The sequence below is a fragment of the Centroberyx affinis genome, unplaced genomic scaffold (assembly GCF_046629955.1).
Source record: "Centroberyx affinis isolate AG114_WGS23_722 - 3 ecotype Tasmania unplaced genomic scaffold, CSIRO-AGI_Caff_v1 ptg000866l_1, whole genome shotgun sequence".
NCBI classification, from domain to species: Eukaryota; Metazoa; Chordata; class Actinopteri; order Beryciformes; family Berycidae; genus Centroberyx; species Centroberyx affinis.
The window spans coordinates 1-21505 of NW_027279460.1; the positions used below are offsets into that span (position 1 = coordinate 1).

Consider the following 21505-nt stretch of genomic DNA (forward strand, 5'->3'; position numbering starts at 1 on the left):
TGACTATTTAATAATGTATATGTGTATGAATTTACCTTGTTAACATGAACACCATTAGTAAATCATTCCCAGACACATTAGTTAACTGTTAATTAAGGGTTAGTTAACTAACCCTTAATTTTCTTTACCCTTATTGTAAAGTGTTACCGAATAAGAATAAGAATAAGAAGAATAAGAATAACTAGAAAACACATTTCCTGGAGAAATCTGATCAAACGTCGCATTCGGTTCCATCCATTGACAATGAGTGTAGTATTGATGAGTTCTACAACAAATATCAATCAACCTGCATCATACCCATCATATCCGAGCTGGCCCACACTGACCGGAGCAGAATCATGAGTCTGATTTTGACAGTGACTCCTCTCTCTCTCTCTCTCCCCACACTCTCCCTCCCCTCCTCCTCGCGGTGTCCCAGCCTGGCGGCCCGTGTGCTGTGGCGCATACGGAAGGACACGGGCGTGGTGTCGGACGGCCAGCTGACCCCGGTGAGCAGCTGCAGGAGCACGTGGCCCACCTGCCCGACGAGGACCTGAAGGATCTCGAGAGGGACGTGCACAGCTTCCTCAAGTACTGGCCCCACAGCAGCAAGCAGCCCCCCGCCGAGCACGTCTCGCACATCTTCGGCATCGTACGTATCCGAGTTCTGTTATCGCGGGTATCATTCGCTAATTCTTCACGTCGGCAAACTGTTCCTCTGGATCTCTGTATCTAGATCAGCTGTAACGGCTTCACCCTGAGTGACCAGAGGGGTCTGCAGGCGGTCGGGGTGGGTCTGTTCCCTAACCTGTGCCTGGTAAACCACGACTGCTGGCCCAACTGCACCGTCATCCTCAACCACGGCAGGTAGGTGTCTCAGGTGCTGCTTCTTTAAAACCCACAGCATGGCCCAGTGAGATGAACAACAGTGTGAAAGACCGATGTCTAATTACGTTAGATGTATAAATGAGGGGTGGAAAAGCCTCTGAAACAGCATTTAGGGGACATCATGGGACGCTAAAGCTCTCCACTGTAACCCAGACTAATGAAATTCACCATTATTGCCCATGAAAGGTCTAAAGCCACCAATGTATTTGCCAGTCAGAAGATCCTACTGTCTGTTTACTGAAGGTTTGTCCAGAAGTCATAGGCTCCCATTTTCACGCATTAAAAACAACTCAGAGACAAACTGCTGCCTTGACTAACGTGATACATCATGTTCAACAATAACTGTATTGTATTTTTTTCCCAATCAGTCATTGAAAAAATTTACCAAGAAAATCAAATTTCAGGGAAAATCTGCTATATCAGTGGACGACACTGACTGGACGATATCCGATATTTAATAAAAGACCGATATCGGCCCCATATATCTGCAAACCCACATATTGGTCTAACCCTAGTCCAAATATATAAATGTATTCATTATTTGACTGTCCTTTTTTCTTGCAGCCAGTCTGCTTTGAACCCGGCTCTCCATTCTAAGAGGAGGTGGGTCTTTCTGCCCTTAATTTTATCCCTGAAATGTCCTTAATTTCCCCATTACATAAACATCAATGATCCATTAAAAATAACAAAGCTTTAAAAAAGTAAGGTTAGTATCATGGGTTTCTAAGGGATTTATTCATGGGTTGGTTCATGGAGACACTAGAAATTAAGGGATTTTTTATGCCTTTTGTGCAGGTTTACAGGGTTATTAATGAGTTATTAATGGAAACTTACTGTCTCCCTGAATTTTACATTAAATTAGAAAGTAAGCAGTCAAACATTAAGGTGTGTTTAAAGTGGTTTTGATGGGGTCTCCTCTATTAATAACTCCCTTAACTCATTTTCAAGGGGATTTTGCATGAACTAAGGGGTGAATTAATGGAAGTGGAAGGTTATTTTAAGGGATTAAAGGTAAACTGGTACCAGAATCAGTTCATTCAGATCCTAAAAACCACACCACGTCCTCTTCCCCTCTCGCCCCAGGATCGAGCTCCGCGCCCTGGGGAAAGTGGCGGAGGGGGAGGAGCTGACCGTCGGCTACGTGGATTTCCTCAAGCTCTCCGCCGACCGCCAGCGCGCTCTGAAGCAGCAGTACCACTTCGACTGCACCTGCCAGCAGTGCAGCCAGCACAGCAAGGACGACCTGATGATGGCTGCCAAGGAGGGCGAAGGAAACAAAGTGAGGGAGGAGAGGAATGGGAGTTTTTATGTCCAAAGGGGATTTCAGGGCAAAAGGATAGGAGGTTTTTTAACAAATTTAACAAACAAAACAAGGACAACACCTCTGAATCAGTATAAGATCTGTTAGATAGTTGCTTTAAGCCTAGAGATTCTATAGGTTTAAAGTTTATGGCTTTAGTATCATTTTTATGGTGTTTTTTGTAAAAACAGAGCTTGAGTATTTTCTACAGTCATGCAGTAGAAGAGAATCTGATAGAATGGAAACTTCCCGATGCATCCCACTGTAATCTTTAACAAAATTTTGACAATGTTTTCCTAGAAATCGGTATTACTGGGTGGACACAGAATTTGACCCACAGAAAAAAGTTCAAAGTTCAACACAGCCTCTAGTGTTATATTGCCAAACGATGCCTTTAAAATGATAGACTTCCAGCTTCCAGAGTCCAATGCATTTTAACAGTTCTAATTTCCAGCACAGTAATATAAAAACTGCTATGGTGACCGCTCAAGAATGATAAATAGAAATTCCATTACTCTTTGTGCAGTAGCCTATACTCAGATATTTGAGGCTGTTTTTTTTTTTTATTTAACCTTTATTTAACCAGGTTAGCACCACTAAGATCAGGAACCTCTTTTTCAAGGGAAACCTACCAAGAAAGCAGCATCAAGACAAACACAAAACTTGCAGACCCACAACATACAACAATGTACAACATCAGAATACAGGCACAGTCACGTGAAAGACAGAGCAAAGTAAAACGATGCAGAAAATCGAACTAAAATCAAAATCTTCATCTTTAAAAGCCCCCCAAAGTCCAATAGACCAATATCAAACCAACTTCGCAGGGTCAAACCTGTTTAAATGTTAAGAAAGCAAAGATGGCTCCTTATTGACTCAAGATCCTTCATTAACAGTTTAAACTTCACTCACTCAAACATTAACACAGCATGTTTGTCACTTAAACATTATACATATTATGTTTGTTCCTGTGCAGGGTGAAGTTGGGTCATTGACTTAGTCATGACAAGCTTCGGAGAGGAATTATGGCTTACTTGTTTTATTTATTTAACCTTTTATCTATCAGGTTAGCGCAGCTGAGATCAAGGATCACTTTCATAATGGAGGGCTGTGTGCATTAAGGCTCTAAGAATATCAGTATTGATCTCCTATCAGTGGTCAGGACACTGAACCATGCAGATTTATGAGGTGAACTGGTCTTTGATCAGCTCCGTTATTCTAAAATAGATTATACTGTACATACATATGCCCTGGTTAAACAGGACAGCAGCAGTGTGTATGTGTGTGATGTAATTTATTCCCCTAAATTAGTGCCCCATCTTCCAGCTCAGGTTAAAGGTGCTATGTGTAGCATTTTGAACCATCAGTATGTCATTATTAAATGAATTGTGATGTCTTGGTCTAATTAGCATAAACAAATGAGAACATGATCAAGACGATTGGTAGCCTCTATCGCATGCCAGTGATTGGTGCAAGTGTTTCTCCAAATTAAGACCACATTTCCCATAAACCCTGTTGCTTCCGGTCACAAAGAGGATCTCTGCTTCCTTCGGTCAAAGGTTTTCCCTTCGGTCAAAGGTTTTCCCTTCGTCTTTAGTGAAGATGATAAAGATGTTGGAAATTATTTTTCTGAAAGCTTTAGCTCTGTTCGCACTGGAAGAACAGCGCCATCTTCCTGTTTTGTGCCGTAAAGCAATCCAGCAGATTTCCCCTCCAAAATCCCCTTCCAAAAAAGTCACATGTGAATTCCAAGCGCATGTTGGTTTTCCTATGTGAACATGTAGAATTTCCCACTGACATTTTTACCTGTGAAATGTCTCTTCGCATGTCGAATGAAGTTTTCACATGTGAAACAAATATTGACATATCGGCTATATAATGGCAGGTGAAAATGTGAAAAAGTTCACATGTGAACAAAAAAACCCCACTTCATCTAGACTGAAGTAAAAACTGTCAAGTGATGTCAGAATACAACATAAGAAAATGTGTTCACCTGTGAAAACAAACATGTCCAGAAAGCACATGTGCTTTAAATTCGCATATGGGTTTTCACATGTGACTTTTTTTGGTAAGGAATGGAAATGTGAATTATAAGACAAATTTTATGAATATAATAATATGATTTTCGTTCCCTCTCAGCCCTCTGCTGACCTGGTGAAGGAGGTGACTGCCTTCAGTAAGGAGTGTCTGGAGAAGATTGAGAAGTGCCGCACCGTGGGCAATTTCCCTGAGGTACAACTGCCTCCTTTTAACATTTTCAGTGTGTAAGGCTTTATTTTCCGGGTCCACAATTTCCTAATAATTTCCTAGAAAGGAACTGTTAATTTCTTGATTCCTGGAAAGAACCATTAGAAGATGTGGTAGTTCTATAGAAAATGTGGTGGAGCCGATAAGATACTTAACATTTCTAAAAGAGTTTCCTGGAAAGAACTGCAAAACTATAAACTATTACTGGAAATATAATAGGCAGAGGTCAATTTGGTAACCCAAGTCATTATTTATATAATTATGTAATATAGTTATTTGTTGAATTCCTTCCTCTAATTTCAAATTTTCTATATAACTACTACATAATTTCATGGTTCTGTCTTGGAAACAACAGAAGAACCTGGAGGAAGTTACCAACTACCACTGAACTCTTTCTCTATTTTCCCTATAATTAGAACATAATTCCATGCTTCTTTCCAGGAAACTTCCTAAGAAATTAACAGTTCCGTTATGGGAAGTTAATAGGAAATTGCAGACCTGGAAAATACTTGAATACTGATCTTTCACTATCACCTTTTCATCACTTTCTTCTCCCCATTGTCTTTCACCACATTTGCTTTACCTTCTTCTGTCTCTCTCTTGTCCTTTTCCCCTCTTCCAGGTGGTGAAGTTGTGTCGTGAGTGTCTGCAGAAGCAGGACAGCGTCCTGGCTGACACTCACCTCTACAAGCTGCGTGTGCTGAGCATCGGCAGTGAGGTGCTCTCCTTCCTGCAGCTCTTCTCCGAGGCGGCAGGCTACGCCCGCAGGATGGTGGAGGGATACACGTGAGTAGTGACAGAGCACTGTGTCATGGAGGGATGAAGGATGATTGTATTAAGTACAGTTCAGCTGATATGTCTTTTTTTTTTAAGTTCATACCAATACCAATACAGTTATACTGATGTCGCTGAGAGTCAATATCATGTGCCAATATTCAATATCTTTAAATTGGACTATTTTCATGCCGTACTTGAAGTGAAAAAATTGTCTTTCTAATTCAAGTGGGTTCCCTTTTCCACAATCAGCCTGTTTTTTCTGGAAATAGCAGGAGTTAGCAAATTATATGAAATGGGCATTCGGAAGAAATTAAATAAAATAAAAAAAAATTAAAAAAACCCTGCAATAATATCGTATATCGCGATATTTTGGCGGGACAGTATCGCGATATTCAACTTTGGATATTGCTCAAGCCTAATAATTATACATATCGATGGTAGGTAAATTCAAAAATTTAATTAAATGCAATGAAATTAAATTTCATTGCATGTTTCAAAGACATTGGTCAGGATCATCAGATGACACTGATAGCCGATATTTAATAAAAAGCTAATATCAGCCTGATATATCGGCACCGTCTAACCCTAGTACAAAGTCGATTTTATATTCATTTTTGGTCCACTAATGATCTGCTATCAACTCATTCCCCCCCTCTGAACAGGAAGCTGTACCACCCCAACAACGCCCAGCTGGGCATGGCCACCATGCGGGCGGGCGTCACCCACTGGCACGCCGGGCAGATCGAGACGGGCCACGGCATGATCTGCAAGGCCTTCGCCATCCTCATGGTCACCCACGGGCCCAACCACCCCATCACCAAAGACCTGGACGTACGGCTCTGACGAACTTTGGGATGAGTTTAAGTTCATATGATGGCGTATTGCCGTTTTTTTTAACCGCATATATCCCTTTGTGTTTCCAGACTATGCGCACGCAGACTGAGGCGGAGCTGCGCATGTTCAAGCAGAACGAGCAGCAGTACCACACCATGAGGGAGGCCGCCCTGAAGCACGACCCCGCCGCCATGATAGACGGCTCCTCCACTGACGAGAAGATCAAGGGCCTCATCCGCAAGCAATAAGCACCTTCAACACTCGTGAAGCCTTTGCCCGTTCTCTGACTGTGTTGTATTGTACATTGACGTGTAAATCTGTCCTTCTAAACGAAAGCACTGCTGTATCTTTCTCACCTGCCAGTTGGTGTATGCTGTTCTATGTAAAAAAACAAAACAAAAAAAAACAACATGTGCGGATGTGTCGCAAAATGTTGTACGTGCAATAAAGGTGAAGACGCCACGCGCAAGCAATCCGTGGAACAGACCGTATTTGGGTTTTGTTTTTAATTCGAAAAGCAGAGACAAGTCGTATGCTCGTGTTTATTTATGCTCTTGAAGGCAGTGCTGCCAAGAGTCAGGGTCTGGGAAGACAAAAGAGGCAGAGCAGCCAGGGTAAACATGAGTTCAGGTCAATACACTCAGTGACCCTGATTACCAGCCAGTGCAAACTAGAGGTGGAGTCATTAGCTTGTTGCATGGGGTCAAGAAAGAGTGACCTTTGCTCTCCAGCAGTTAAGTATTCAGACTGTGTTCTCCAAGCAAGGCACATAGAGGCGAATGTCCTTCAGTGATGAAGACTGCTCAACTTGCGGATGTGTCATGAAGAACATTGTCCCCATCCACAGGACAGTAGATGCCACTGAATGGTTTCACGAGCATGAAAACCACATCAGAGCAATACAAAGTTAGACTTTTTTTTAGATATTTTCAGGATTCAAATTTATTAAAGAGAAACAGTTTTAATTGCTTGAGACTTGACTTGATGCAAGAAGAGAAGACTTGAGACTTGACTTGACTTGGGTTCTGGTGACTTGGGACTTGACTCTGACTTGTACTCTGATGACTTGAAAAGGTTTCTAAAGTCTTGACTTGAGATCTTGTGTTTGTGTAAATGACTTAGATTGAAAGTGATGAGATTTGTTCCAGCAGACGACTGAATTGAAATTCTGTTTTCTGAATTTGTATGGAATGACTGAATTTATTGAAGTTGAAACTGATTATAGAAATCAAACTCATGACGCTCTCACCAAGTTTTTATCCTATTAAAACCATATTGCATTGAAAAGTCCTGGATATTTAGTTTTAAGATATTAAATTGATACTGGACTCTTGATTTGTTCTGAATTGACTTGCTAATCTACATTTAGACTTGAGACTGACTTGGGACTCGAGAAAAGTTGACTTGGTCACACCTCTGATTATAGGTATTACCCATAGACGTATGGACAGACAATTTAATATCTAAGAGAGAGAAATATAACTATAGCAGCCATACAATCACAAAAATGAACTTGCACTAGGTCTTTTACATGTTATTTAGATAATATTTACCTTGTTCACCATGATTCATTTCCACATGAAAATATAGGTAAATAGGACTGTTGGTCTCACAAGTGAGCAGGAATACTTACCAAGATAATAAACAGCACACTCCTCCGGCCAGATGGAAGTGCACACATGACCTGAACGAATGGGCAAAGTCCACATTGAAGCGCACTATAATCTGTTTTGAAAGCATATTATTTGCTGGTTTGTCTTAATTCTCTCTAACAATTTTATTCTAAATTATTATAATTGCTTGTTTTTTTTAGTCTGGACTGAAACTATACTGAGATGTGGAGAGCACAGCACTTTAATATATATTATTATAGTTTATAGCCTAGAATTTTGGAAGAAATAAAATAAAATACCCCCGTGATAATACTGTATATCGCGATATTTTGGCGGGACAGTATCGTGATATTACATTTTGGATATCGCCCAAGCCTATTATCGCTCAACTGCCATATTTCAAACATCAACTGTTTGACAAACACACATCTTTTATTTGTTGTTCATATTGACAGACATAGCCTATTAAATAGGGACAATATGTATCCATTTTACACAAAGATTCTTCATTCTTCACGCATTGTTGGAGAGAAAAAGGCAGGATTAAAACACAATACCCAAACTTTATACAAAGAGTATCAAAAAATGGATGTAAAACCATGAAAATAGAAGCTCTGTGCAATGCTGGTATATCCATCGTAGAACACAGTGAGAGCTGTCCATCAGTCCGTCTCTGATTGGGCGTCTGCATAGAGATCAAAGGTCATCCAATAACAGTCTCAGTTCATTGAAGTCATGTGTATTGCCGTTTGCTGAGGTCTCCTAGACTTTGACGAAAACTCTACATGATATATTTTCCAGTATTAACTTGGTTTTTAAAAGACAGCTCCCAGTGAAAGTCCCCCTTTGAAATCACATACCGAATCATTTCATCTCAAATGAGACTTCACAGACACATAATGGCTTCTAAAAGTAGATTGCTAGATAGTACCGAGCCTCGACAGATCATACAATAAAGCGAGTGACGGGGACATTGTTCAGCGTCTTTTCTCCTGAGGACGTTTTTGCATCACTTCTCTACTTTCGTCCCGTTCCGCCTCCTCACTGGAGGACGCAGAGCTCGGTGCTGTACTGGTTGCGGGTTTCCCCGGTGCGGTCGGCCTCCCCGTCCTCCGGGCGTCCCTCCTGCTCGTCCGCGTGCGAGTCCAGACTCTGCCTCAGCTCCATCAGCAGCTCCTTGCCCTCGCTCGACGGCAGGTTGCCCAGGTAGTACTGAGGGGCGAGCTCTACAAGCCTGCAGCAGAGAGAGAGAGGAAAACCACCAGGAGGGTTAGACCGACAGTTGCTGTAGAATCGATCAATACTACACTGGTTGTCTATGGGAAGACCTGGATTGATCCTAATGTGACATTTTGATCAGATTCCACACAAGTAGGCATGAACTTCTTATGATTATTATTTTTATCAGCACATGATATCGACGATTATTACATGGCTTTGGTAAATACTCAGGTCTGATTGGCTAGGGAACACATTCTAAGGTCTGTTATATCTAAACAATAGGCCCTTTTCACGTCGTCATGGTAACAGCATCCATATTGAGAAACTGTTGCATTACAACTTTGTGTGGCAACTTTGTAATGTAATAACATTTGCATAATGTAAATAACATTATGCAAATGAGGTGATGACTGTCAAGCGATGACATCGGACAAGGAGAAACTGAAGCTGAAACTCTCCTTCATAATGGAAGAGGGAACTTTAGGTGAAGCCTTTCTCTAGTTTAGATCCAGAAGTCAACAAAAATAGAGCTGGCAAGAGGAAGTTGTAATGCACCTGTTTCTCAGTGTGGAAGCTGTTACCATGACGATGTGAAAAGGGCCTATAGACCACTGTTTCACATCTTGGCAGCTTCAATTTAAGGTATCAAAAGCACATATTACTGAAACCCTAAGAACAAGACATGTGGCTTAACCCGAGGCCTGGTTCATCATAAACAGATGGGACATGGTTGGATCTATACGCCACTTCCAGAACGTCACCAACATGCCAGAGGTGAACTCACATGTGGGGGTGCACTTCGGAGGCGGTGCGGATGCAGTTGTCGCGGGAGATGGTGAAGTCGTGGTAGAGCACCCAGGTGGGCGGGCTGGGCCGAGGCTGCCGACACAGGTAGGAGGAGAAGGGGTGGAGGTGGGCCACGTGGCGGTGGGTTAACAGGAGGTAGTTCCCCGAGCCGTCCACGTCGTGGGCCACCTGGGGGGGGGGGGGGAGAAGAAGAGGAGGAGGAACACTTCATTTCCAAAGCAAAGACAATGCGGGAAGAGGAAGGATGGCTGTGACATATGATGAAATGAAAGAACACATGAGTTGTTTACTTTGAGGAAGAAGCCTGAGATGAGCGCCCGCTTGATGTTAGTGCAGTTGTCTTGGCAACCGAAAGCGGGAGGCGAGACGGGGAGCTCTATGCGCTGCATCACCTCCAGCAGCTCCGCCCTGATCACCACAGCCAATCGTAAGGCAGCAGGGTTGAGGAAGTTTGTAGTGCACCATGCCTCATCCTGATTATCTGTCACATCAATATCAAACAGACCATATTAATTATTCATGACAATATGTTGACAAGACCAGCATAGTGATTTCTTGATTTTGACTTTCCAGAACTATGAACTTGTCTGTGAACGTACGCTCTATGAAGGCATTATAAATATTGATGAGAGTCATGTGGTCTCCCTCTGTGTGCAGTAGAGGGCGCCGGTGAGTGGCGGCGGCTTCCTCTCTGTTGGGTGCGGGGGTCACGAAGCAGGGGGGAGCTGGCAGAAGACACAGAACAAGGTAATTTAGAAGAAAATGGAAAGAAGTTACTGTAAGTACATAGGCACATGTCTGTATGCGAGCAAGTAAGACAGATATTAATAACTGTTCTTACCCATGATGTGTATCATAGTGTCATGGGCATCAATTAGGTATCATATCTTATAGCCTAAGTGAGCCCGAATAGGTCTTGTAGTTTTTATCATTGTAACAGAGACCAAAGATCAAGAAAAAATTCAACATCTATTTGGAAGTAATATCTAAAATTTAAAAAATCACATTAGGATTCAGGACCAATGTTCCCTCCAAGCTAGTTTTGTGACCTACTTCTAATAATTTTTCACACTGACCAAATACTATCCAGGGTTCCTACACATTTTCAATTAAAAAATTCCATACTTTTTCCAGACCTTGATTTGTTGTGAAGATTTTGTCTGGTGTTCAATATGATTTACGCAGATAGACATCTTGCCCCTGCTAACTAGGTCACATCACTGTATAGATGAAGATTGTTCTTCACAGCCACAAATATCAGAATATGTGAGATGACTGGCAGGGTTCCTACATGCTTTCCATTTTAAAACTCCATATTTTTCCCAGACCATATGTTCTCGACTGGATTTGATTTTGGTGGGTATTTGATATAATGCATGCTGACAGCGGCTGGGTAATAAGAGCGTCCCTCTATCTGAACATTATTCTGCACATCAACAAAAACTGTGGACTCAAAGTGGCTCTACAACAACATAAAAGCTCGAATTACGTGTGTATCGGACCTGAACCGCAACATTTTTCCATACTTTTCCAGACATTTTTTTCAAATTCCCAAACTATTCAAGACCTGGAAACGATCAAACTCATTTTTAATACTTTTCCAGACATTCAGTCATTGCTCCACTTGTGAAATGTAATCAATAAGTGGATTTAGAAGTTCAGGGCGGTAAGCGATATTAGATTCTTGCCCTAACCTGTGAGCAAGGCGGCGATGGTGAGCAGCTCGGCAACGCAGTCGTACTCGCAGGCGGCGATGAGGGCTTTGGCCAGCGGCGGCTCCAGCGGCAGCTCCGACATGATGATGCCCACCTCCGACAGGTTGCCGTCGTCGTCCAGCGCCGCCAGGTAGTCCAGGTCCTCCAGGGCCTGCATCAGAGCCTCGGGGGCTGGGAGGGGAGGGGAAGGGGAAGGAGACGGGCTCAAAATCAGCTTGTAACGCGTCTCAGCGCTTTTCAAATAAAGCCTTACTCGAAGTTTAACAAGGTACCCGGTCTGTCCAGGAACTTGCACTGTCCCATGTCGGCGATGTCCAGCCTTTTGAGCAGCAGGACCAGGTGGCTGAGGTTTTCCTCCACCACCCCGGGGCAGTGAGCCTCCTCCATCCCCTCCTCATACAGCGACTTGGGGTACAGGCGCAGACACAGGCCTTGAAGAGCAGACGGGAGAAGAACAGGAGAAGGAATATTACAGCAAAGCTTTAAACTGGGGGGACTTTAAGGCACATGAAGTGAAATCAGAGAAAATGTATGAGTCCCAGCGTTGGACTCTATGAGGCGGTGTGTCCTTTCTGAGCGGCGGCGATGACCTTTGACCCACCTGGGAGGCGGCTGTTGACCCTCTGGGTTCGCATGTCAGCCTGGTGTTTGCTGATCGGCCTCAGGACCTGCGAGTTTGCTCTGATTTGTGGATTGTAAACCTATGACAGAAAATGAAGGGGAAAAAACAGTCAGTCTTTTAACATAAAATCATACTGAAAATGCTAACTTTGGTTTTCTAATCATGACAGCTGAACCCAGACTCACAGTTTTGAGTTGAAGGCCCGTGTCTATCACATAGCGAACGCCGGGCAGGGAGAAGGACGCCTCCGCCAGGGTGTCGGCGAGGACGACCCGCCGTTTCACCCCCACGCCCCCGGCCCCCTCCGGGCAGTCGGGGGTCTCCGTCTCCCGCGGCAGAGAGGCTTCGGGTTCGGGGTCGTAGACGCGCTGGGTGGCCCCGCCCAGGCCGGCGTGGAGGGGCACCGTCCTGAGAGCGCCCAGCTGGGGACTCAGAGCGACAGACTCCTTCTCCAGCAGGGAGGCGCACTCCTCTATTTCCTGGAGAAAAGACGGAGAACTTAGTTAGTGGGAAATGGGAGAGTTTATGCTGCGTTCACATAGTGGCTTAAAAAAAGACATACCAGTCAGCACTGTGGGGTCTCAATTAACCCCAATGAGCAAACTGTCTTCTCATTGCCAAGGTGATTTTGATCATCAGGAGGTTCACCATTCAATGTATACTGATACAATAAAAATGTATCTGTTACATAGTATTCTGACTGTCCATTTTCAATTTTCACTTGATTTCTATCTGATTTTCTATTTTAAATTCCTTGGAAAAATCCTTTAGAAATATGTTTTCTATTTCCTATTCTCATACCTTCTCTTTTCAGTTTTTCAATCCACTCACACATCCACTCTAACCCTCCCTTTTCTCTCCCTCTTGCCCCACTAATAATACACTGTTTGGGTTTATTTCAGCTGAGACACATGGCAACCCGACAAGTGGTCCTCGGTGTCCTTGTTTACCTTGTTAGTACACTGTATTTGTGTGTGTGTGTGTGTGTGCATGGACTTCCTTTGACCAGATGAGCGTTGCCAGAAAAAGGCCTTTGTCTCACAAACCTAGCATCAGCCAACACAGTAATACATGCCAAGGTCTGCCTTGTGAACTGGAAACCAGGACTGGGAGAACGCCAAGGAGTAAGGGGTGTGGTGATATTGACATAATGGGAGTTTAATGTGTGTGTGTGTGTGTGTGTGCATGTGTTGTAGGTGTGTGAGCGTATGCATGTGTGTGAGGACTGTTCAGGGTTTGATATAGGCCAATAAGTACCTTTGTGCATGGAAGGAGGATGCATGACAAATAAACTCTCTGCAGTCTCTGCACCCTTGTATATAGTCTCATTTGCCTTTGGGTGTGTGTGTGTGTGTGTGTGTGTGTGTGTGTGTGTGCGTGTCAACCCGGACACCGGACACCTGCGTTGCAACAGAAGCCTCTCAGGTTAAAGTGTACCTGTTTCACTACCCCGCAACACAAAAGGAGCGCACCGAAGAATGAACATTTGTTTGACCATTTTTTTTTAACTGGATAAAAGAAAGAGTTCCTGTAAAGTCATTATTCTTGAAATCTGAAGGAACAGTATCAGTGAAAGTGGAGCGCCAGAACCGTATGAACAAGTTTAACCCTCCGCACCTGTGCACTGGCCAGAAACACCATCACGTCCCCTTCCTCCCCCCTCCGATGCAGATCCAGCACCATGTGACAGGCAGCGGCTATGGGCTCCCTCCCGGACTGAGGCTCCCGGTACACCGTCTCCACCTCCCCAGCCCTCCTCTCCTCCGTCCTACCGCCGTCCTCCTCTTCCTCACGCCTTTTTCCGGCGGGGGAGTCGCCGGGCGGGGCGTCCAGGGCGAGCAGCGGGACGGCGGGCCCCAGGAAGGCGGCGAGCCGGGGCGCCAGGGTCGGGTGGGCCACGAGGACCACGCGGAGGTCGGCGGGCCTCTGGCGGCAGACGTCGCACAGCAGGCCCAGCAGCACGTCGGTGGGCACGGTGCGCTCCTGCAGCTCGTCCAGCACCAGGACGCCGTACTGACGCAGCAGGGGGTCCGACATCATCTCCTCCAGCAGGAGGGAGTCGTGGACGAACCTGGAGAGAGAGAGAGAGGATGAGAGAGATGAGGAAATCACCAGTAACCTTTGGCTAAATGTAAAACAGAGATTTGTCAGTAGCACTTTATTTTATTTTTTACCTTTAGTCTGAACAGAAAGAGAGGGAGAGAGTCGGGGGAAAGGACACAAGGATCACCTTTCAGTTAAATTACATTGCGATAACACTTTTACTGGCAAGCTGGACTGTAAACTGCAAGCAACAAAGACTAAGGAATGGAAGGTGTGGCTGCTCTGAGAGAAAAGAAAGCCCATGTAACAGTATCATACAGAGACCGGTGAAATCCCATGACGCCATCTACCTTATGCCTGGGGAGGAGGAGATTACATATAATAAGGATCGGTGTTGGGCTCAGTACTCAAAAAACTAATAAATGACTCATTATTATTACATTATTGTGATTGTTTTCTTTTCTTTCCTACATTCAGAAATCAACTCAATTACCTCTCCTCTGAATGATCAAGGGGACCGAAGAGAATTCAGGACTTATGTTTTTTTTCATTTTCTGCTTGAACAAAAATCAAAGTAGTGGGAATACCTCCACCCAGACAAAGTCAGCTTCACTGCCTTTTCTCACCTACCCTGTCTTCTGACTTTGGATCAGTCGATATGATATTTAGGGGGTAATAACCTGAGCAGGGTGTCGGGCGTGCAGCTGTCGTCGTGAGGCACCCTGTAGCCCACCTCCAGGCCCAGGCTGAGGTCCATCTCGTCGGCCACGCGCAGGGCCAGGCTCCCTGCCGCCACGGAGTAGGGCTGGGAGCAGCACACCAGGCCCCGGGAGAAGTCGTGGGACAACGCGTACTCCACGCACCACTGGGGCACCTGGGGGGGGGGGGGGGGGGAGAGGAGGAAGAGAGGAAAGAAAGAAGACTGTTTTAATCGCTTTTTTGGGTTGAACTGTTGGAGAGTGTGTTTGCTGTGTGTGTGTGTATTGGACAATCAATCAAAATAAGGCCCAGGTTGACAATAACCGGAATTATTCTTTAAGGATGAGAGGAACTCTGCTATTATTATTATGGAAAGTTATCCAGCTGGTTTTATTTCAAAATCTAGGAAAATTTAATTAACATAATTATTGCTATTGTTTTATCGCCCAGCACTACAAGCAACCAAACTGCCATCCACAGGACTACCGGAGAGAACAAATAAACATGTCCAAACAATGGACCCTAAATAAATATTTAATCAAACCCTACATTAGGTCTAATAACAGTAACAGAGACAGATAAGGTGGAGGCTGCTAATCCAGACCCATCAAAGAAGCATTTTTTGAAGTATTTAACTTTAACGTTACATTTGCATTACATTTTAGGAATATACCTGATGCTCCTACACAGCTCACAGTGAGAGCAAAGGTAGAATAAATCATCACCATTAGAGGCAACCATAAGGAGTGCAAAGGTCACAGTGGCCAGACCATTAGATGTAATGAGTATTCCCGTCACCAGAACCATCACATACGATAAGGAAGCGCTAGGTAAATAAAGGTTTAAGTAGAGGAGGAGGGTACTGGAGTGGGGAACGCAAAGTCTTTCTGGATGAATTGAGCGTTCAGGTTACAACAGGAGGGAGTAACGCTGCTGTCCTAACTGGGCTGTGGGAAGGTCATTTCATAATTGGGAAACCAGGAAGGAGAAGAGCTTGAGGCCAAGTCACCACAGGGAAAGCCCCGAGTGATTATTGTGGACAGCCTGGCTACTGTTGATGAAAATTTGAATCTACAGCAAAATTCCAGAATTTTGTCCTGTAGTTTTTCCTGTGCTGTTTTGCTAGCCTGTCTAATATGCAACAAGGTTTCCTCCCTGTAAACCATGCATCAGACAGACTGCTGGTGATAGATACATGGTATACACTCCTATTTGTTTCTGTTCACCAAGGTTTTTCCAACAGCCGTGCTGGCGGGTGTTCCTAGGACAATCTAGGACAAGCAGATAAACCGTCTTTTCCCCAAGTGACTATTAGAGACTCCCATTTCCTTTTTGAAATATGACACGTGTGACACCTCAAAAGAGGCTACACTCTAAAAAAAGACAAAGTCATTTTCTGTGTCTAGTTTGGAAAAACACATTTGAACAAATTAGACACACACAATGACATGAGTGTACTATGCATTTTTCAAAGTGCTATGGTGCTATTGTGATTATTTGCTAATCAAAACAATGTTTGAAATATGAGCAAGACCACTTTTAAAAAATAACACCTTTCCTTGATATACTCATAAAAAATATTATATTGGCAAGTGTTTTTAATGGCACAGGTAATATAGTGTTTTCCACTTATCCTGAAAATTCAATTCTCCTGTGTCGTGTTCCTAATCCTAGCTTCGCACTACCTAGATTTTAAAAATGGATTCTATTTGCGGAGAGAACTTTGTCTAGGTTTACATACACAGAGGATGACTTTCCTAACTCAAATAAATAAATGTCATAACTGGGTTAGAGTAAACTGGTTCAGCTCATACTCTGATGATGAGAAACCCAGCCTGGTTTACTCTCATATTAAACACGTTACTGTGGCATGGAAACATCTTACTGCTTTCATTTTTGGTTTTCGGCATCAGTGCAAACTCAGACTCGCACAGCATGGGAATATTTTGATATCAACAAAAACATGGCAGCAGGGAGTACTTACTATTACTGTTGGGATCATGCTTTCTTTCTCCTATATTAGAAGTAAACTACTTTTGCTCAGGGGGTATATGCTGTTACCCTGTTTAGTCAATATCTGGGTATCAAAGGTTCATGTTGGTCCCTTGTTACCTGGGTGCTTTTTCCAGTTCCACTGGGTGCACTGAGCAGCACCATGCTGTGGCTCTCCAGCTGCTCCAGTAGCCTTTGTTTAATCCTCCATATGGGCAACTGCCGCCTCTCCTCCAGCAAGGCGTAGTAGCGCGAGGAAAAGGGCAAACCGTCGTACGGGTTCACCTCCAGGTCTCCGAGTCCTTCCTCCTCCCCTCCTCCATCCCCGTCATCCTCTAAATCCCCAGAGAGGAGGGAAGAGACGGAGAGAGAGTCCAGGGCCGTGCGGGGCCGCAGCTGGGACCCAGGGGAGGGGAAGGAGGCGGAGGGATTAGCCGGTGGTGATGACATCATCACCAGGGGACGGGGATGAGGAGGGAGGAAGGGGCTGGTTCACAAAGGAGCCTGAGATTACCTGCAGAGAGGCAAAGAGGGACAGAAAAGAACAGTGAGAGACGAATACATGGAGGGAAGGGTACAGTCAAATGAGTGTTACTGTAATAAAATGTTCAACTTTCAAAGCACAACACTGCTAAAAGGGAAGAAGATGCTAGGCTATATTGACTGTTTCAGACTGACTTATAAACTCAAATAGAGACACGTGTTTTTCTCGTTTCAAGTCAACCTTTGTTTTTCATTATTAGTTGGCTAGTTAATAGATACTGCAGGATGCTAACCAGTGCCAGGACAAACAAGATGGGAAAAATACAGCAAGACAGACCATTTTGCTTCAGTCATAGGAGCAGCAACGTCTCATGAGCTCTAGGTCTTATGAGCTGCCTGCAGGGCTAGTTAGATGATGACTTTTAGCTGGCTGTGAAGTCAGAGGAGACACTATGTCATATAGCGACTGAGAGGAGGGTGAAGCTGAGAGGTTTCACTCAGCCTCTATTTCCAGGTACCAAACATCGTTGTGAAGTGCGGTGGGAAGGAAAATTGCAGACTAATCCGAGTGGAATAGATATCTTCTGTTTTCTGGCTTGAGAATGAGGGGTTTTAGCCTTCATAGCTGAAATGTCCTGCGGAGATACAGTACCTATAGCATGTTTGGAATTTACCTCTGGAATGCCTGCCTCCACCCTGTGGTCATGTTCACTAAACATTGAGATGCCACTGCCCGTGTCTGACAGCAGGCCTAGACGTAGACTTCAGGCAAATGTTATTGTTTAGGGGACAACTGCTGTGCAAGTACTGCTGTCATACTGTATTCACTGAATGATGGGCAAAGTTAGTGACAGTAAGGCCTGCTGGCACAACACTGGCTTACTGGGTCATCGTTGTTTAGAAAAGCTTTGTCAATTGCCTTATTCATGTGGAGGCCATATTTGATTTACATCCCTACCAGGAAGACAGAACGCAGATGAAAACAGAGGCAAACTCAACTGGTCTTTTGACAATATACATATATACAGTATAAGCCAAAACTATGCTTCGACATTGTTGAGAGGTGAGCCAAGCTGGAGAAGGTCCAAATAAAAGACTATAGTGACAGATTTGAAGGGAACATCCATAACGCTACTTCATGTTCTGACTGTACAAAAAAAGAGTTGCTCAACAACAATACTTATAATAAACAGGACATGGAACTTCAATGTCATATCAGAGTAAAGATGAAGTAAAATGAAAACATAACATTTAGGTGACAAAATATACTACCAGGACACACTTCTACTAGCCTGATATTGATAATGTTTGTTGCGAACTATGGATATGGACCTTTGTATTCCTGTCTTCTCTGTGAAGTTTCAATATTCTGATAATATTGTCACTGTGCTTTACTTTCACCCTTGCTTACAAATTTGTACACTATTTAGACTTTAACATTTAGCATCGTTTGCGTAACCTATCCAACTGGGAGGTACACAGGACTGTGCAGACATTATGAGTAGCACAAGAGCACACCGATCACACTTGGCTGATGACAAATGCCATGGTAATAAATAGTAACAGCAGTTGGTTTAGAGACAGAGCTACAGGATGGTAACTTCCAAGAACAGAGGGACATGCTATCTTAGCACTCCTCCAACAGAAATGATACCAGTACCAGCAGTATTCAAATGAGCTGTTCAGGTGAGGGATAATGCAAAGTCTGACTCACAACAGTGAGAGTCTTTGTCCCTTGTGACAGAAGCTTCATAAGCCACATGTCAATAAGTCCATGTCAGTAGGCCTGCTTTACAAATAGGTGGGGATCTTCTAAGATGCCAAGTACACTTAGAGTGTTCAACAAGGTTAGAATCAATTTAGGCTAAGGTCTTCCATTGACAACCAGTTTAGTATTGATCAATTCCACAACAAATATGTAATCAATCAAGCTGCATCATGTCCACGATATCAGAGGTGGACTACACTGACCTTTAATAAAAAGGTCAGTATCAGCCTATCTATGTCTAACCTTACTGTGAACACATGAAAGGTAACATTATACAGTCTGCATCCCTGGAGTGATAAGGATTATCACAACATTATATGTATTCATATTTAAAACAGGTACAGTTAGACACCTCTTGGGACCAGATAAGACCACTCAACAGACTCACAGGTATCAAGGTTTCAAGTGTAAAGAGCACAGTAGCTAACAGCACTTTTTCCAAGTCCAGAATTGACTCTATAGGAACCTGAAGCATGAGGTTGCTGGAAGAACGAGTCCGGTAGGGCCCAGTGCTCCAGATTAAGAGATTTGAAATATAAGGAGGTAATCTCCCAATCTGGGCCTTATAAATAAATATGTGCCAGTGCTCGTCCCGTCTCACAGAAAGGGAAGGCCAGCCTGCATTTCTGTATAAAACACAATGGAGCCAGTAATTTAAAAAAAATATATATGAATCGCCCATGGGTGGAGCCATAATGCCAGTTTATGTACAGCTTACTGTACACAAAAAGGAAGCATGTTGTGAATGACATCAGCAAAGATGACCCATTGTTTTAAATTATAAACAGCTTTTTTTCCGTTAGTGAAAAAAATGTGTTGTAAATATATGTATTGTGTGTATCATTGTGAGAGCAAATGTGAGCCAAGTCTATAGGCCAGAATAGCTCCGTATCATTACTGTCTGCCCTAGCTAATAAAAGTCCATCTAGGTGGACAGTTGTATTGTATTGTTCCTGTCTTTCACAACACCTAAGTTACCGCCTATTCTCCCCATTCCTTATCTCTTGGACTGCCATTCAGACCTGCCAGGAGCGACGTGTCAGCTGACACTCACACAGGCGTATAAGGCAACAATAAAACACACAAAAATAAAAAAAAATTAAAGTAAAAACACCTCTTACCTCTGAAACATATCGGCAGAAGAGGCACAAATTAAGCAGAAACAGCCCGCTGTCAGACGACTGTTGTCAGTTTACTGTTGTATTCTAACGTTCGTGTCTACTGTGTGGCACAAAAAACCGCTTTCATATATCGGATAACGACTGGATTAAACCCGGGAAAGGTGAATAATGGTCAACAGCCGTTCACAGTCTCTTTCCGTGGTTCCTTAAAAGCCAAGGTTAATTCGGGACTGCTGACATTGATGATAAAAACTGAAGGTGTTGTCAGGTTCATCTAGCTACCAGCCGCCATGTTTGGCCGTCTGACTGGAGTCAACAGTCAGGGGGGAGGAGCTGTCAAACCCTGTGCTGCGTTCAGGGCTGCTCGGAAAACTATATTTTTTGTTTTAAAAGATTAACAAGTGACAGCTAGCTTAATACTAGTTTCACGCCAGTTAAATAATTTTGGCCAGGGTGTAATTTGGTCCAAACATTAGCTTTTTTGACATAACACATTTGCAACAGAAGGTCACATCTAGGAACTTCTCCATTAACACAGATGTATTGAGAGTAGATTCTAGTCTTGTCTTTCCAGAAAATTCCACCTTTCCCATTCTTATTTACCACTTTGTTGAGCGCTCAGTTTGTAATTGCGATATTTCCGACAGCACATGAAGGTAACATTAAAGATCCATTCGGATTTTTTCAGACCTAAATCCCATTTTTTATGCGCAAAATTAATCTCAAATTCAGTGACTTGTGATATTGCATTTAATGGTGATTAATGATGATTTTGCATTTAATCTACGATATCCATAGTTATCTTTAGCAGGGAAAACCCTCTATCATTCTAATGTCCGACAGCGTTGTGTACATTGTCACCACGCCTACCGACCCTTGGTCCGTCGGTGAACGAGTCAAATGCACCTGCACTCAGTGTCATGTAGCCTACAGTCTAAATCAGGGGATCTCAAACATTTCAGGTTAAAGCCCCCAAATAGACACAACTTAGGCCATGGACCCTGATTTTAAAGTTTGTCCAAATTCCTTTATCATTCTCTCACTGCCCTAACTATGGAGTACTGATCTAAAACAAAACAAATAGCCAATCTAAACACATGTAAAAGATAATTCAAAGTATTCACCCATGTACAACAAAAATTGGGCTATAGTAATGTTTACTAGACCCACCAGCTTAGCCAAGTAATTACCACAAGAGCCTATACTTGTATTTTTTATCAAAGGCAGGTAGAAATTGAGAGTAGGTCTATTGGTCGGTGTTACATGAGCCAAGTTAGTATGGATAGTAAAGGGAAGTTCAGGCATTTTATAAAAAAATAAATGAACAACCTATGTGTTATGACAACTTGTATTTGATCATCTCTTTGCTTTAATTCAGCCACTTGTATTTGGGAAA

The 21505-nt window shown here is 43.4% G+C and overlaps 1 protein-coding gene and 1 pseudogene across 1 annotated transcript; one reads left to right on the forward strand and one right to left on the reverse strand.

Moving 5' to 3' along the window:
• Positions 1–418: 418 nt before the first annotated feature.
• On the forward strand, positions 419–6425 carry LOC139645452 (histone-lysine N-methyltransferase Smyd1-like; annotated as a pseudogene).
• Positions 6426–8082: 1657 nt separating this feature from the next.
• On the reverse strand, positions 8083–20398 carry LOC139645453 (ATP-dependent RNA helicase DQX1-like). Its single transcript, XM_071521165.1, has 12 exons — positions 20110–20398; positions 16858–17251; positions 14727–14920; positions 13621–14074; positions 12189–12482; positions 11983–12082; positions 11654–11812; positions 11361–11552; positions 10266–10391; positions 9957–10147; positions 9644–9834; positions 8083–8872 (listed from the first exon to the last, which is right to left on the reverse strand). The coding sequence occupies exons 2-12, from the start codon at positions 17188–17190 to the stop codon at positions 8680–8682; spliced, it is 2427 nt and encodes an 808-aa protein (XP_071377266.1). The 5' UTR covers positions 17191–17251; positions 20110–20398; the 3' UTR covers positions 8083–8679.
• Between the last annotated feature and the right edge of the window lie 1107 nt (positions 20399–21505).